The 14,120-nt window shown below is 45.7% G+C and overlaps 2 protein-coding genes across 3 annotated transcripts in view; one reads left to right on the top strand and one right to left on the bottom strand.

Annotated features, from left to right (window-relative positions):
• Nucleotides 1-638, bottom strand: part of Ncor1 (nuclear receptor corepressor 1) — a 98,048-nt gene extending 97,410 nt beyond the window's left edge. Inside the window, exon 1 of the mRNA XM_055594005.1 lies at nucleotides 223-638. The gene's annotated coding sequence lies outside the window, so the exon portion shown is untranslated. The remainder of the gene's footprint in view (nucleotides 1-222) is intronic.
• Nucleotides 639-796: 158 nt separating this feature from the next.
• Pigl (phosphatidylinositol glycan anchor biosynthesis class L) overlaps nucleotides 797-14,120 on the top strand; it is a 60,289-nt gene continuing 46,965 nt past the window's right edge. Inside the window, exon 1 of one of the 2 annotated variants that reach the window (XM_055594006.1) lies at nucleotides 797-2,045. In XM_055594006.1, coding sequence (XP_055449981.1) covers nucleotides 1,811-2,045 — 235 coding nt within the window. In that variant the 5' untranslated portion in view covers nucleotides 797-1,810. The remainder of the gene's footprint in view (nucleotides 2,046-14,120) is intronic. The other variant, XM_055594007.1, reaches the window with a different exon arrangement.

Genomic DNA, 14,120 nt, shown 5'->3' with positions numbered 1-14,120 from the left:
CACACACACACACACACACACACACACACACACACACACACACACACGTCCCTTACTGTCACCCTCCTTAACCCCTTCCACACTCGCCAGTCAGCCACCAACTCTCCCTCGGAGTGGGCCCAGGCGGGTCACCTGCGCCGGCCCCACCCGGGGCCCTCCATCCGCGACCCCTGCCCGCCAGCCCCGCAGGCACCGCACGCCCCCTCCCCGCAAGACAGATACCTCAGGCCGACGTCCGCCCGCCTGGGGCCATTCTTCCTCCAAACTCCAAAAGCCTCCACTCGCCCAGGCTCAACTCCCCGCCGCGCCCGATTCGCCTCAGCGTGGCGGAGACGGAGAGCCCGGCGGCTCGCACCGGGGCCAACCCCGCGTAGTCCGCGCCGCCCCCGGCCCGGCCGAGAAGCCGCCTCCGGCGCTGGCGCCCTGGGAAGCTCCCGGGCGAGCAGGGCCCCGAGGCCGGGGCTGCAGGCTCCGGGCCTACTCACCCGGAGCTGGCGGAGAGTGGGAGCCGGCGCTCCCCACGGCCGGACGACCAGGGCGCGGCCCCGGCGCGCGGCCCTCCGGCCGGCCCTCGCTCGGCGCGGCGAGCTGGACGCTCACTCCGGCCGCCGCCGCAGCTTCGCCACCTCAGCCGCCATCTTGCCTCAACCCCTCTCCCTCCCCCCGTCAGGCCGGGCGGCCGAGCCGAGGCGGCTCCGACGCGGGCTCCTCCTCCTTCCGGAGGGTTGGGGAGACGGCTCCCTCCCCGGGCGGAGCGCCGCTCTCACCTCGGCCTGGCTTCCTGGGTCGCGGCAGCCGCGCCGGTCCCTCTCGGCTTGTCCCACACGCTCGGACCCGCCCCGGCAGCGCCGCCTCGGGCCCGAGGCGCCGCGGCGGCCATCGCGCAGCCGGCCGCTCCCGCGCGCCCCGGGGCCTCCCCCTCGGGCGTGGGAAAGGACGAGGCGCCCGGCGCGAGGCCCACCTGGCGACCCCTGCGCGCCGCCGAGCCGCGGGGAGAAAGCCGAGCCCACGTGGCGGGGATTCGCGTTGGGGGTCACACCCGGGCTCCACCGGCATGGCGGCCTCAGGCCTCCTCCGCGGCGCGGCTCCCTAACCTCTAGCTCTTCGGAGACGCGAAGGGCCTCCAGCCCGCGGCTCAGCCTCGCCCTCCTAGTGAAGTGACGTTTCCTCTTAGCCGCTTACTTCTCCTCCAGCAAAGCCGCCATCTGAGGAAAAGAACCAAGCGTGACCCGCTTCGGAAAACTTTTATCCGGATAACGAACTGTGCAAACGAAGTCCTGGGTCATTAAAAAAAAAAAAAAATTTAAATGAGTTAGAAAGCGAGTTGAGGCGAGAGGGAAACTTCCCAACAAATGTTAAGGTTTGTTTCAAAATGCTTCCGTTTTAGGCGGCGTGCTGACGCGCCTGAAATCCCAGCCCGGGAGGCAAAGGGATGGGCACCATTGCACATTCGAGCCCAGAGTGGTCTATATAGTGAGTTCGGGGGTACACGCAGAGAGACGCCATCGCAAAATAACTTTCAAACGCTTCCTTTCGAGCACACCGAACGGTGGGAGAGATACTAGACCGCACGGAGTCCGGGTTAGCCCTGAGGCTGGAGCAGGTAGAGCATCTCGCCGCGCGGGTATAGAGGGGGAGACGCTGCAGACTGGGTGGAAGTTTCCACGTTAGACCGCAACTCTCGGTCTCGAGCCACAGCGCGCTTCGCCGCGGAACGCAGTTTCGGCGGGTTCGGTTTTCCCGCAGGAGCCCGGACCCGCCCGCAGCCTTCCTCGCTGCGCGGGCGCAGGCGCAGTCTCACTAACCCGGCATGGTCGCGGTGGGTCTCCTGTGTGCGGCTGTGGCTGTCCTGACATGGGGCTTCCTCCGGGTCTGGAACTCGGCGGCGGGAGTGAGGTCTCCGGAGCAGGCGGGCCTGCCGGGAGCCGGAAGCCGGGCCCTTCTGGTGATCGCGCACCCGGACGATGAGGCCATGTTCTTCGCTCCCACGGTGCTAGGCTTGGCCCGCCTGGAGCAGCGGGTGTCCCTGCTCTGCTTCAGCTCAGGTAGGAGACCGTAGGTGGGTCGCTGGGAGCCGGGTTAGGGAGCTAACCGACCTCAATGGACTTATTCCGGAAAGGTTTTCTGCTGTGGGTGGTAGCTAAGTGAATACACCGAAGGTCCTTTCTCTGTGCTCATCACAGGCTGGGGAAAGAGCCGACTTCCCAGAGAGGCTGGGGAACCCTGAGCGAATTCCACTCTTCCCTAGCCAAACTAAGGAGCAAAATAGTTGTTCATCGTTGGTTCCGTTCAGTGCCTTCATGTTCCTTTGGGAACTGCGGTTCTACTGGATGGGTTTTGGTGTCCGTGCAAGCCTAGCTTCCCCAGTATTGGGATTACAAGCGTGAACTCCTGTGCCTGACCTGTTATCCTGAGGAACCATCTATTTGTAGAAAGATCAAACATAGCCCTGCACCAAACAATCTGAGCTGTATGTCTGTTCAACCCACCAAGTTTCTGTCCTAATAATAGCAAAAGACGTTCCTCCTGCTGCTTTCAAATCCATTTTGTGGTACAAAGATGCATATGTCAAATTGGAAGGTTTTTGTTGTCTGTTGTTTTGGGTTTTTTTTTTATTTCAGACGAAGACAGACACTGCATTTATAGATAAATTTAGAATTTCAGCTCCACCCATCTTTCATTTAAACTCTTAAAAAATAAGACTCTCGTCATGATACAGACAAAAATAAACAAGAAAACTGTGATACCTAAATATGACTGTACTTTTATGCTATATCAAATTATACCTCAATAAAGCTGATTTTCAAAACTGCTCATGACCTCTTTTCCCATGTGGGTTCTGTGTTGCTCCAGTTCTTCATTTCTTAATAACAGGTTTTTCACAGAAATCACATTTTACACATTCTTTTCCCTTAGCACCACTTTTTATTTACTTAATATATATGCTAGACTTCATTCTAGATTACTTTCATCAGGACTGATTTATACAGCTGGCTGAATTTGGGAGAGTTATTCTTAGTTTTTAAACAAAGTTAATGCAGACTTATTAAGGAGAGGTGAGAGATCTGAGAGTGAAGAGGCTCCAAGCAAGGAAAGAGTACCCTCTTCTTTATTTTATTTTATTTTTTAAGATTTTATTTTGTGTGTATGGGTGTTTTGCCTGTACACATGTATGGGCAGCACATTCATGCCTGATACCCACAAAGACTAGAAGACAGTGTTGGATTCCCTGGAACAGGAGTTATAACCAGTTGTGAACTACGATAGGCGTGCTGGGAGCCTTCTGAGCAGTGATGGTGAAAGGCAGATCCCGGAGTTCAAGGCCAGCCTGCTCTACACAGAGTTCCAGGATAGAGAAAACCTGTATCAAAAAAAAAAAAGAGTACAAGGAACTGAACTCTGGTCCTCTGGAAGAGCATGGAATGCTCTAAATTACTGAGACCTCTCTCCCACCCCCTTGTCTTATTTATGTTTTTTATTGTAATTATTAGCATTGAACTATGCACAAACATGTATTTGTTTGCAAGATAGCATGGATACAATGTGTCCTTTAATGTTAATATTTAATATTTTCTATTATAGTATAGAAATAGAACCAAAAATCAATTTGTCATTTTTTTTTCAGTTATTAAGTTTGAATCAGAGGTCCCAAACATGTTTGGCATTCAGCCTCCCAAAACCCTTTCCTGATAAGAGATATAAGCATTAATTTAGCAATCAGCCCTTTTACTGTTATCTTTAGTTATTTCCTCTGAATCCAACTTGCCATTTTAAATTGGTCTGTATAGTAAAAAACAAGGAAATAATGTTTAATATAGTATAGCAAGGGCTGGAGAGATGGCTCAGCCACTAAAAGCTAAGTTCACAACCAAAAAATTATAACAGTATAGTGAAAACTGTAGCCACGTAATGAAAGCACAGTGGACAGGGAGGTACTGAAAAGCATTGATTCTCTTTTCAGAAGGTTTCCTTAAAGAAAGCTCCAAATCATTTTTCTTTTGATCTGGGCTTCAAAAAATACTATATAAAGAACAGGGATAATCCTTCTAGACCATACTAAATAAATCAGTTAAGTCTTGCACTTAGTCAAGCTTATCCCAACTATATCCTTAGTTCAAGGGGAAGGGAGAAACAAGAAAAAGGATTTTATTCTGGCCAAGGTGACTGTTAATTGTCCTCAGCCATCCCATGAGATTTTACAAATAGACATTGAATCACCAAGAATTTCACAAGAAAGTAGTAAGGCCCTGTGGCTCCTAGCTGCTGTAAACCAGTACACCAGGGCTGCCTGGCTGCTTTGTGTGCCATGTCAGTTGGTGAAACAGCTAAGTTGATGGTACATTTCAAGAAACGTTAGTTCATCAGATTTTTTTAATCCATTACATTCACTTACTTGTGGGTGAGGAACCTTATGTGATGGCCCACACGTGGTCAGCATCAGACAACTTGCAGGAGTTGGTTTTCTCCTTCCACTAGACCACTCCCTGATACTGAACAGAGGTCATCAAGCTTGGCAGCATGTGCCCTTATCCTCTGAGCTGCCTGTCTGGCCCCAAGCCGCTATTTAAGAAATCTTTAAAAAGAGGTGAGCTGGAGAGATGGCTCAGCAGCTAAGGGGGCTTGGTTCCCAGCAAGCTTCAGGAGGCTTCCAACTGCCTAGTTCTCCAGCCTCTACATGCACCTGAAATTCGCATATACATGCTATCCCATGACACGCATAGAAACATGATTGAAAATAAAATTAAATCTTAAAAAAAATAGAAGGTGTGATAGCACAGCTTTAGTGTCAGCACATGGGAGGCAGAGCAGGCTGACTTCTGAGTTTCAGGCCAGACTGGTTTACATAGAGAGTTCCAGGACAAGCAGGAGTACATCAAGAAACCCTGTCTCAAGAAAACAAAACAAAACATAGAAGACTAGACTCATGAAAGCTCACAATTCCCCTCTAGATTGTGTTCTAGCTCATATGGGACTCTGCACTGGAGGGGAGGAGGGTTCCGTGCACACACATTCTTCATATTCCTCTTATAGTCAGTCTAAGATCCTTTTTTTTTTTTAGTTTTATTTGTACAGTTGTTTTCTCTGCACATATGTCTTGTGTATCACTGTGTGTGTGGTCTCCATGGAGACCAGAAGAGGGCATTGGAGCCTCTAGAACTGAAGTTACTGACAACTAATTGTGATGCTCCATATGGATACTAGGGACCACGATATATGATGTGTTAGTGGGGGTATGCATTCGTCACACCAGAGGACAACCCTGTGGGGTGATTATCTCCTTCCACTTTTACCTGGATTCCAGGGTCCAAGCAGGCCACCAGACTCAGCAGCTTACTGCTAAGCCATCTCGGCAGCCAGATTACTTACAGCGCTGTTACCCAATAGGATCAGACCTCTGCTTGTTCTGGGTATGCTTCCTTGTTTTGACCTTTCTTTCTTCTAAATACATTTTAGAATTCAGTTGGTCATATTGAAGGAAAAACTTTACTGGCATTTTCCCCCACTGGAATTTCACTGCCTTGGTGTCAGAAAAGGCCCTATCTATAACATAAAGCCTTTTCGGCTCTCATTTTATGATGTCTCATTTATGTTGGCCTTCTTTCATATCTGTTAAGAGACTTGTTTGGTTCTGGTTTCTGTGCTGGAATTGAGCCCAGGGCGTATTCTACCACTGACCTACACCCCAGTCCTTCAGTGTTGCAGTGTTATCTAGGCCAGCCTCAAACTTGTTGCCCTCCTTTGGCTCCTGTGTAGCTGGGACTCTATGCAGTTACCACCATAGCTGGCCGTTACATTTAAGTCTCCTTAATAATTATTGGGGTTACACCTAAGATCTTACATACATGCGGGGATGGTGTTTATGCAACTCTGTCCTTTAATGTGCTTATCATGCCTAGAGTTTCCTGCTGCAAATGTTACAGTCTCTGTTATGCTCTCATACTTGATATCTTCACATCTATTTCTTTATTCAAATAACTCCCAATTTCAGTTGTTATATGTCTGATTATTCCTACAACTTATTCCGGGGCTTTACATGTGTATCTTATGATTTTCTTATATGTATGTATACATGTATCTTAGAACCATATTTGTGGTAATGGATTACTAATTTCGATTTTTCTAATATTTCTCTGTATATGTGAGCGGATGGTATATGTGCACACGTGTGTGCTGATACCCACATGCAGAGGCCAGAGGAGGACATACGCTATTCTATTTTGTAACTCAGCCTCATTTCAACAAGAGACTAGATCTCGTGTTGAACCCAGCACTAGGCTGGCAGCCACCAAGTCTCAGAGAGCCTCCTGCCTCCACCCCACCCCACAGCACTTGTACAGGCCTAGTGGCCACAGGGATATTGTATGTCAGGGATTCACACTCATGTCCTTGTTCTTGAGCAGCAAGCACTCTCACTGAGTCATCTTCCCAGCCCCTGATGGTTTACTTTTGCCTCAGCTAAAGCCATTGCATGCCTCAGATCACTCCAAATGTTTAGCCAGAAAAAGCAGTAGAAGTTGAGGGCCCAAACCCCAGTGTCCATGGGTACAGACTAAGCACAGAATCTCTAGTCCATGGTGCTCCCAAACTGGGAACTGCAATTTCAATTAAATGTATCCAAGTGACTTTCTGCTTCTTTACAACAGGGTAGCTGGGTTCCTGGGCAGGTGACCTGAGAGAGAATTCTGTTGCCTTTGGTGACTAGCCTTAGAAACCCTGCAGTGTCCCTTCTGTCTGCTACATTGTCCTTGTAGTAGTCACAAGTCTCATCCAGGTCCAAGGAGAGCAGATGTCGTCTGCCGATAGGCGGCATCAAACTGCCTGTCTTGTGTGGCTAGAGATGCTGGTGGAGCTATTTTTATAGAGTCGCTCATACCGAGGAAATCTGAGTGGTAGCTTAAGAAACATTTTGCTTCATTTGCCTCTTACTCAAGCCAAGTCCGAGCATCCCTGCGTAGGGTGAGCTCTGTTGCCGCTGTTTGTCCATCACTGAAGGTGCAGGCTTCCAAAAGGCCTTTCTTTGCGTGGACGTTCCTCATTTGCAGATGAGGCCCAAGCCTTACCGAACAACTAGTGCGCAGACGCACTTAAGTGCCCTGGGTCTGTTACATAATCCCTCAGGACTCAGGCTACTTCTGTTTCCGTCCTTCAGCCCGTACTTTCCCGTCAGTAATGTATTCTCAAACGTGTTTGCCTTTTATCTCACGTGGTCAGAGAGTTTTGGCAGACATCTGACTCACCATACTTCCTAAAATAAAGCATACTGGGTTATTTTAAATAATTCCATTTTAGTCATTAACAACTCTTCACAGTGTTCCTTCTTGAGAAACATTTAAAGGCGGCCTAAAGGGGCAGTCTAAGGCACATGTGATGGCTATAATCCCAGTGCTTGGTAGTTAGCAGCAGAAGGGTCAGAGCTCAAGCTTGTCCTCCCTATATACTGATTCTAGACCAACCTGGAGGGAGGGGGAGAAAGAGACAATTTAACTCTGTTCTTTCTAACCCAATACATTTAAAATGTCTTTTTCATTAAAAAAAAAGAAAAGAAAAGAAACCTATTGATTATATTCTGTTAAGAATGGAATAAGCTGGGCAGTGGTGGTGTACGCCTTTAATCCCAGTAGTCAGGAGTCAGAGGCAGGCAGATCTCTGTCTGCCAGACGTGTCTACAAATTAAGTCCAGGACAGCCAAGGCTATCCCGGGAAACCCTGTCTCAAAAAAAGGAATGGAATAAATTGGGGATAAAGGGATGGCTTGTCGAGTAAATGAAATTGCTGCTATTGCAGAGGACCTAGGTTTAGTTTCCAGCACCCGCATAAGTGGTTCACTGCCATAATTCCAGTTCGAGGGAATCTGATGCCTTCATCTGACCTCCATGGACACCAAGTGTGGACAGGTGCACATACATATATGCATGGTAAAAACACACCTAAAATAAAATGAATTTTTAAAATGTCTTTTTTTTTCCTAAGACATGGTTTGTCTTTGTAGTCTTGGCTGTCCTGAACTTGTGAGTTGGAGGCCAGCCCAGTCTACAAAGCAAGCCCAGGACAGCCAAGGGTATACAGAGAAACCCTGTCTCAAAAAACCAAAACATAAAATAAACTAAGGTGGAGAATGATAGAGGAAGATACTCAACATCAATCCCTGGCTCCCTCCTACACGAGCACAAGCATGTGGAATACATACGTGCAGGCTACATCCACCTAAATACATAGATTTCTTTTTGTCAGGGTTAAGCTGTGTCCCATGACTTTTACCAACAGACCAAAGGAATGATTCTTCCCGAGTCTAGATGATGAAGCAGTGACTTTACTGAAGTTACTTGTAGGAGCATAGATGACTCAAAGGCAAATGCATCCCCAGGAAGTCCCATCCCAGGAAAGGTGGATACTTTCACTGACAAACGGGTACAAGACCATATGCAGCCGGGGGTAGGAAGGAGTAGTGGCTAGAATCTCAACTGAGGGTCTCATGATGCCCCCTGCCTTCTACAGGGAGTGTTAAAAGGACCCATTACCTTTACCTCAGACCTAGTTATCATTATTGTTTTGCTTATTTTGTTGCCATGACTGGATGTAGGTCACTCTCTCAGCTTCTGCTCCGTGATGGCCTACGGAGAGACGTATCAGGCCCAAGAGGAAATAGCTTCATTACAACAAGCTGATATGGTTGTCATATGATCACAGCAACCAAACAGTACAACACTATCCAACGACAACAGAAAGGAAGTGCCCCTCCATAAGCACTTGTGCTGATGGGTTGACTAACTAGATTATTTATCAGAATTAAAGATTGTCTTACGTGTATGAATAAGTTTTCCTACATGCAAGTCAGAAGAAGACAGCAAATCCCCTGGAGCTAGAGTTGCAGGCTGTTGTGAGGCACCATGTGGGTACTGGAAACTAGAACCAGGTGATCCACGAGAGAAGTGTTCTTAAGCACTGAGGCATCTCTCCAGCTCCTTATTAGGACTTTATACATTTAAAAATGTATGTTCCTTTACCCTTTCTGTACAACCATAATTATCTTAGAAACGATATGTCAAAAACCTCATACACAGCCCCTATTTTATTCTTTTTAAGATTTTTTTGCTGTGTTTTTGTGTATGTATCTGTGTGTGTGTGTGTGTGTGTGTGTGTGTGTGTGCACGCGCGCGCCAGGAAATACTTAGGGAAGTCTGGGGGCAGCTTTCAGAAGTCCATTCTCCTTCCACCATGTGGGCCAAATTCAAGTTGTCAGGCTATAGTAGGTGCTTTACTCATTGAGCCACCTCGTGGACCCCACTGCCCTACCTTAAAACTACACACTTTAAAGCTGAGCCCACAACTTTAATCCCAGCACTCAGGAGGCAGAGGCAGGTGGATCTCTGTGAGTTCGAAGCCAGCCTGGTCTACAGAGCACGCTCTGGGACAGCCAGAGCTGCACATAGGCACTCTTGTGTCAAAAACAACAAAAATAAATAGGCCACACAAGGTATAATTGCTTGTAAAAATGATGTTGTTAAGCCAGGTGCATGCTGGTAATATGGCAGTTGGGAGGTCGAAGCAAGAGGACCAGGTGATCAAGGCCATTCTTGGCTATGTTTCTAATTCAAGGGCAGCCTAGGCTACATGATACATGTGACTTTTATCTCAGAAAGAAAGACACAAAGAGAAAAGGAGGGAGAGAAGAAAAAATGCTAGTGTTAGCTGGACCTATAGTTCCAGCTACTTGGAAGGCTGAAGCAAGAGGGATCGTTTGAGACCAGGAGTTCAGGGCCAGTCTGAGCAACATAGTAATACCTATCTCAGAAAGAAATATTGGGCTGGTAAAGGCACCAATAGCGAAGCCTGATACCTGAGTTTAAATCTCCAAGATCCAAATGGTGGAAGGGAATAACCAGCTCTCAAAAGCTGTCCTCTTACCCCTACATATATACTGCGCCGTGCACGCCTGCACACGCGCACACACTCAAATAAATAATTTTTAAGGGAAATACTGTTGTCTCGCTGTTTATGTACTCAGTTGGAGTGTTTTGGTTTTGCTGTTATTGTTTTGTTTCATTTTTGCAGTGCTAAAGACTGAGTCTAATATTTTGCTACTGAGCTACATCCCCAGCCGAGCTAGATCTGGGGAAGGTTTTATGTTGTGTCTCTGTCTGTGTGTGCTTGTTTGTTTCTGTGTTAACACAGGGTCTCTCTCACCTAACCCGGGCTAGCCTCAAACTCACTGTGTAGCTAAAGATAACCCTAAGCTTCTAATCTTTCTGCCTCCACCATCCAAGTCCTGAGTGTCAACCCCAGGGTGTCATGCCAGCCAACCACTTAGCCAGATCCCACAGCCTGAACTAGACTTGTGAGAGTAAAACTGGAAGATGTGATTAGACTATAGAAAGCTATAAAAGAAATACTAATTGAAGAAGACATCATTTCAGAGATCAAAGAGAAATTCTAATGGGTCAAACATTACCTATGAACTAAAAGACTCCGGTAGGAGGGAAAAGATAGCAGCATTACTCAGTTGGAAGTGTAGAATAGAGGTGGTCAACAAAACGCCAGGAACTGTTAAGAACTTAGTATTGGAAACACTGTTTATAACGTCACCTCAGTGGAAAGACACTGTTCTTATTCAGGCTTCTAGTTCCATCTGAGACACAGATGCCTATTGTCATGACAAAAAGACAGTCCCTCAGTGTGTTTGGCTTTGTTAATGGCCACCTGTAAGTCACAGGTCAGAGAAACCAACATCACCATTTCTGTGAGTCAAAATGGTCCTACCTTTCAGGAAGAGTGAAAAGCCACCCCACTTACAAGTACAGTCGGCTGTAGATATGGACTTGGTGCTTTTTTTTCCTTAAAGGATCTTTAAAATTGTTTTAATTGCTGGAGAGATGGCTCAACAGGTAAGAGTACTTACTTCTTTTCCAGAGGACCTGAGTTCTGTTCTGGACCTGTGTCAGATGATTTTTTTAATTTTTTATCACTTTATTTATTTATTTAGAGCATGTATGTGTATGTATGAGCCTGTGCATGCCATATGAAAGCTAAAGGACTCAATTCTCTCCTTCCACCCTGAGTCTTGGCAATTGAACTCAGGTCATCTGGCATCAAGCCCTTTTCCCTGCTGAGCCATATCACCAGCCCCCTGGAAGAGTTTCATTGAGTGAACCTCTGGTTTCTGTTTTTATTGTTCCTTTCATTTGTGTCATAAATATTTATGATGTAAAATTTACTATTTTGAACATTTTTAAATGTTCAATTCAAGCTGGGTGAGGTGATACACACCATTAATCCCAGAACTAGGGGAGGCAGAGGCAGGTGGATCTCTGTGAGTTTCGAGGCCAGCCTGGTCTACAAAGCAAGTCCAGGACAGCCAAGGCTACACAGGGAAACCCTGTCTCAAAAAGCCAGATAGATAGATAGATAGATAGATAGATAGATAGATAGATAGATAGATAGATAGATAGATAGATAGATGAGTGAAATGTTCAATTTAGCATAACAAGTGCCATCACAAAATTACATAATCAACTCCTATTTCAACATTCTAAAGAGAAACTTTGTAACTCATTAAGTAATTACTTCCTATTCCTTCCTTCCTCTAACCTTTGTGACTACAATTCTAATTTGTGTCTGTGACTTTGCATGTTCAGGTGCCTTATATAAATAAAATCATGCAGTCATTGTTATTTCACATATGGCTTATATTACTTTAATATTTTTAAGCTCATCAATATTGTAACATGTTTTATAACTTTGTTTTGTTTGTATCAGGCTCTCACCATCTATTCTAGACTGCCCCAAACTCAGTATGTGACCCGGGATGGCTTGGCATTCACAATCCTGTCTCAGCTCCCAGAGTGCTGGCTTATGGCCTATGCCAACATTCTCATCTACTTGGTTCCTATTTTATGGGTGACGCAGGAGTTCTAGTACTGGGGATTGGACCCAGGGCTTCACACATGCTGGCCAGCCAATGAGCTAAATCCCAGCCCCACTGCATTTGTTTTCCTGGCTGAATAATGGTTTTATTCTGTGTGTATCATATTTTTTTCATTCTATCCTCTGTTGATTCTGCATACTTGGTGATGTCTACTCTAGCTGTTGTGAATAAAGACTGGATAAACAGATGTGCAAGTACCTATTAGCTTACCAGTTTCTTTCTTTCTTTTTTTTTTTTTTTTTACAGTTTCTAATTCTTTTAAGTGTGTTCTTGTGAATGGAACTGTTGCATCACATTGTGATACAGTGTTTAAATTTCTGAATAGGCTAGGCATGGTAGTACATGACTTTAGTCCCAGCAGAGGCGGATGGACCTAGCCTGGTCTTCATAGCAAGTTCTAGGCCACCCAGAACTGTCTCAGAAAAAAACAACTAAATAAATAAAATTTCTGAATAATTAATACATTTTCCTATAGCAGTTGTACCATTCTACGTTCCCTCCAGCAATGTGCTATAGACACAGTTTGTTCTACACCTTCATCAATGCTCAAGAGCTTTACATTTTGGAACCACACCCATCCTAGTTGATACTAAATGATACTCTGTTGTGGGTCTGATTTACATTTTCCTAATCACTAGTGCTGGTGAGTGTCTTTTCACATGCTGTTGGCCATTTATTATTCCTTTGGAAAATGTCTAAGTCTTTTGCTTATTCTTTTAATTCTAGTTGTTTGGATTTTGTTGTTGTTGTTGTTGTTGTGTTGTGTTTTGTTTCTGTTAGCCCAGGCTGACCTGATACTCACTATATAGTCCTCAGCTTCCCAAGTGCCGGAATGCTGAAAATAAGTGGTCATTTTTGCTGCATTTGATCTGTTGATTACTTTACTACTTCCTGGTGGTCCTCCAATAGCATATGTGAAAGTCTTTATTGAGTTCTTATTGTCTCACATAGTCAATGTAATTTCATTATTCTAGTTACACCTGTGTCCACAGGACTCTATTCCCTCATTTTATAATGGTAGAAACTTGAACTTTTTTCCATCCAAATACATTTTTAAGTTAATGGATCGGATCGTAATAAGTTTCAAGCCAGCCAAGGCCTATGCATCAATATCCCATCTCAAACAAAGACGGTAAAGGGAAGAGAAAACAAACACTGCTTAATTGAGTGCTTTAATGTACATTAAATAACCTTCCAGGAAACCTTGTGAATTAGTCATTATCCACACACTACAAGTCAAAGTCAAAGAACTTTGGCTCAGAAAAGTTAAACACAAACCATATATGCAATCACTCTCAGGAAATTTTAATTAGGAAGTACATTAGTTAGGTAATGCTCAAAATGAGTGTGCATTTTAAGTGACACCAAAACCTCATTGTGTTGTTATTTGTAAGGCTACAGAAGAGAATTATTCACAGGGGCTATGGTACATACATTGGTAAAGTAAAGAATATCTATAAGTTGTTGGATCAATGGGTTATAAGACTTTTAAAAAGAGGATGTGCCAGGAGTCCTGGTACAAGCCCTTAATACCAGCTCAGGAGTCAGAGTCAGAGTCAGGAGGATCTGTCAGCTTGGTCCACATGGGGAGTTCTAGGACAGCAAGAGGTACATAATAGAGACCCTGTCTTCTGTCTTAGGGGTCTGGATTGCTATCGCTGTGATGAAACACCATGACCAAAAGCAACTTGGGACAAAAGGGTTTATTTACTCACACTTCCATATAAACAGTTCATCATCAAAAGCAGTGAGGACAGGAACTCAGGCTGGGCAGGAACCTGGAGGCAGGAGCTGATGCAGAGGCCATGGAAGCATGCCGCTCACTGGCTTGCACCTCCTGGCCTGCTCAGCCTCTCAGCCTGCTTTCTTGTTTTCCTACCCCCACCACCACCACTTTGTTTTCTTTTGCTTTTTTTTTTTTTTTTTTTTTTTTTTTGGAGACAGGGTTTCTCTGTGAGGCCCTCACTGTCCTGGACTTGCTTTGTAAACCAGGCTCTGGCCTCGAACTCACAGAGATCTGCCTGCCTCTGCTTCCCAGTGTGATTACAGGCATGTGGCACCCAGCTCTGGAGACCTGGGTAATGATGAGGCTGAAGGTCAAACCCAGTGCCTTACACATATGAGGCACAACCCTGCTCAGATAGGTGATAGATAGATAGATAGATAGATAGATAGATAGATAGATAGATAGATAGAT

This window comes from Psammomys obesus, unplaced genomic scaffold (genome assembly GCF_907164565.1).
Source record: "Psammomys obesus unplaced genomic scaffold, mPsaObe1.curated_primary_1811, whole genome shotgun sequence".
Taxonomy (NCBI): domain Eukaryota; kingdom Metazoa; phylum Chordata; class Mammalia; order Rodentia; family Muridae; genus Psammomys; species Psammomys obesus.
This window is presented reverse-complemented; position numbering and strand designations above follow the sequence as displayed.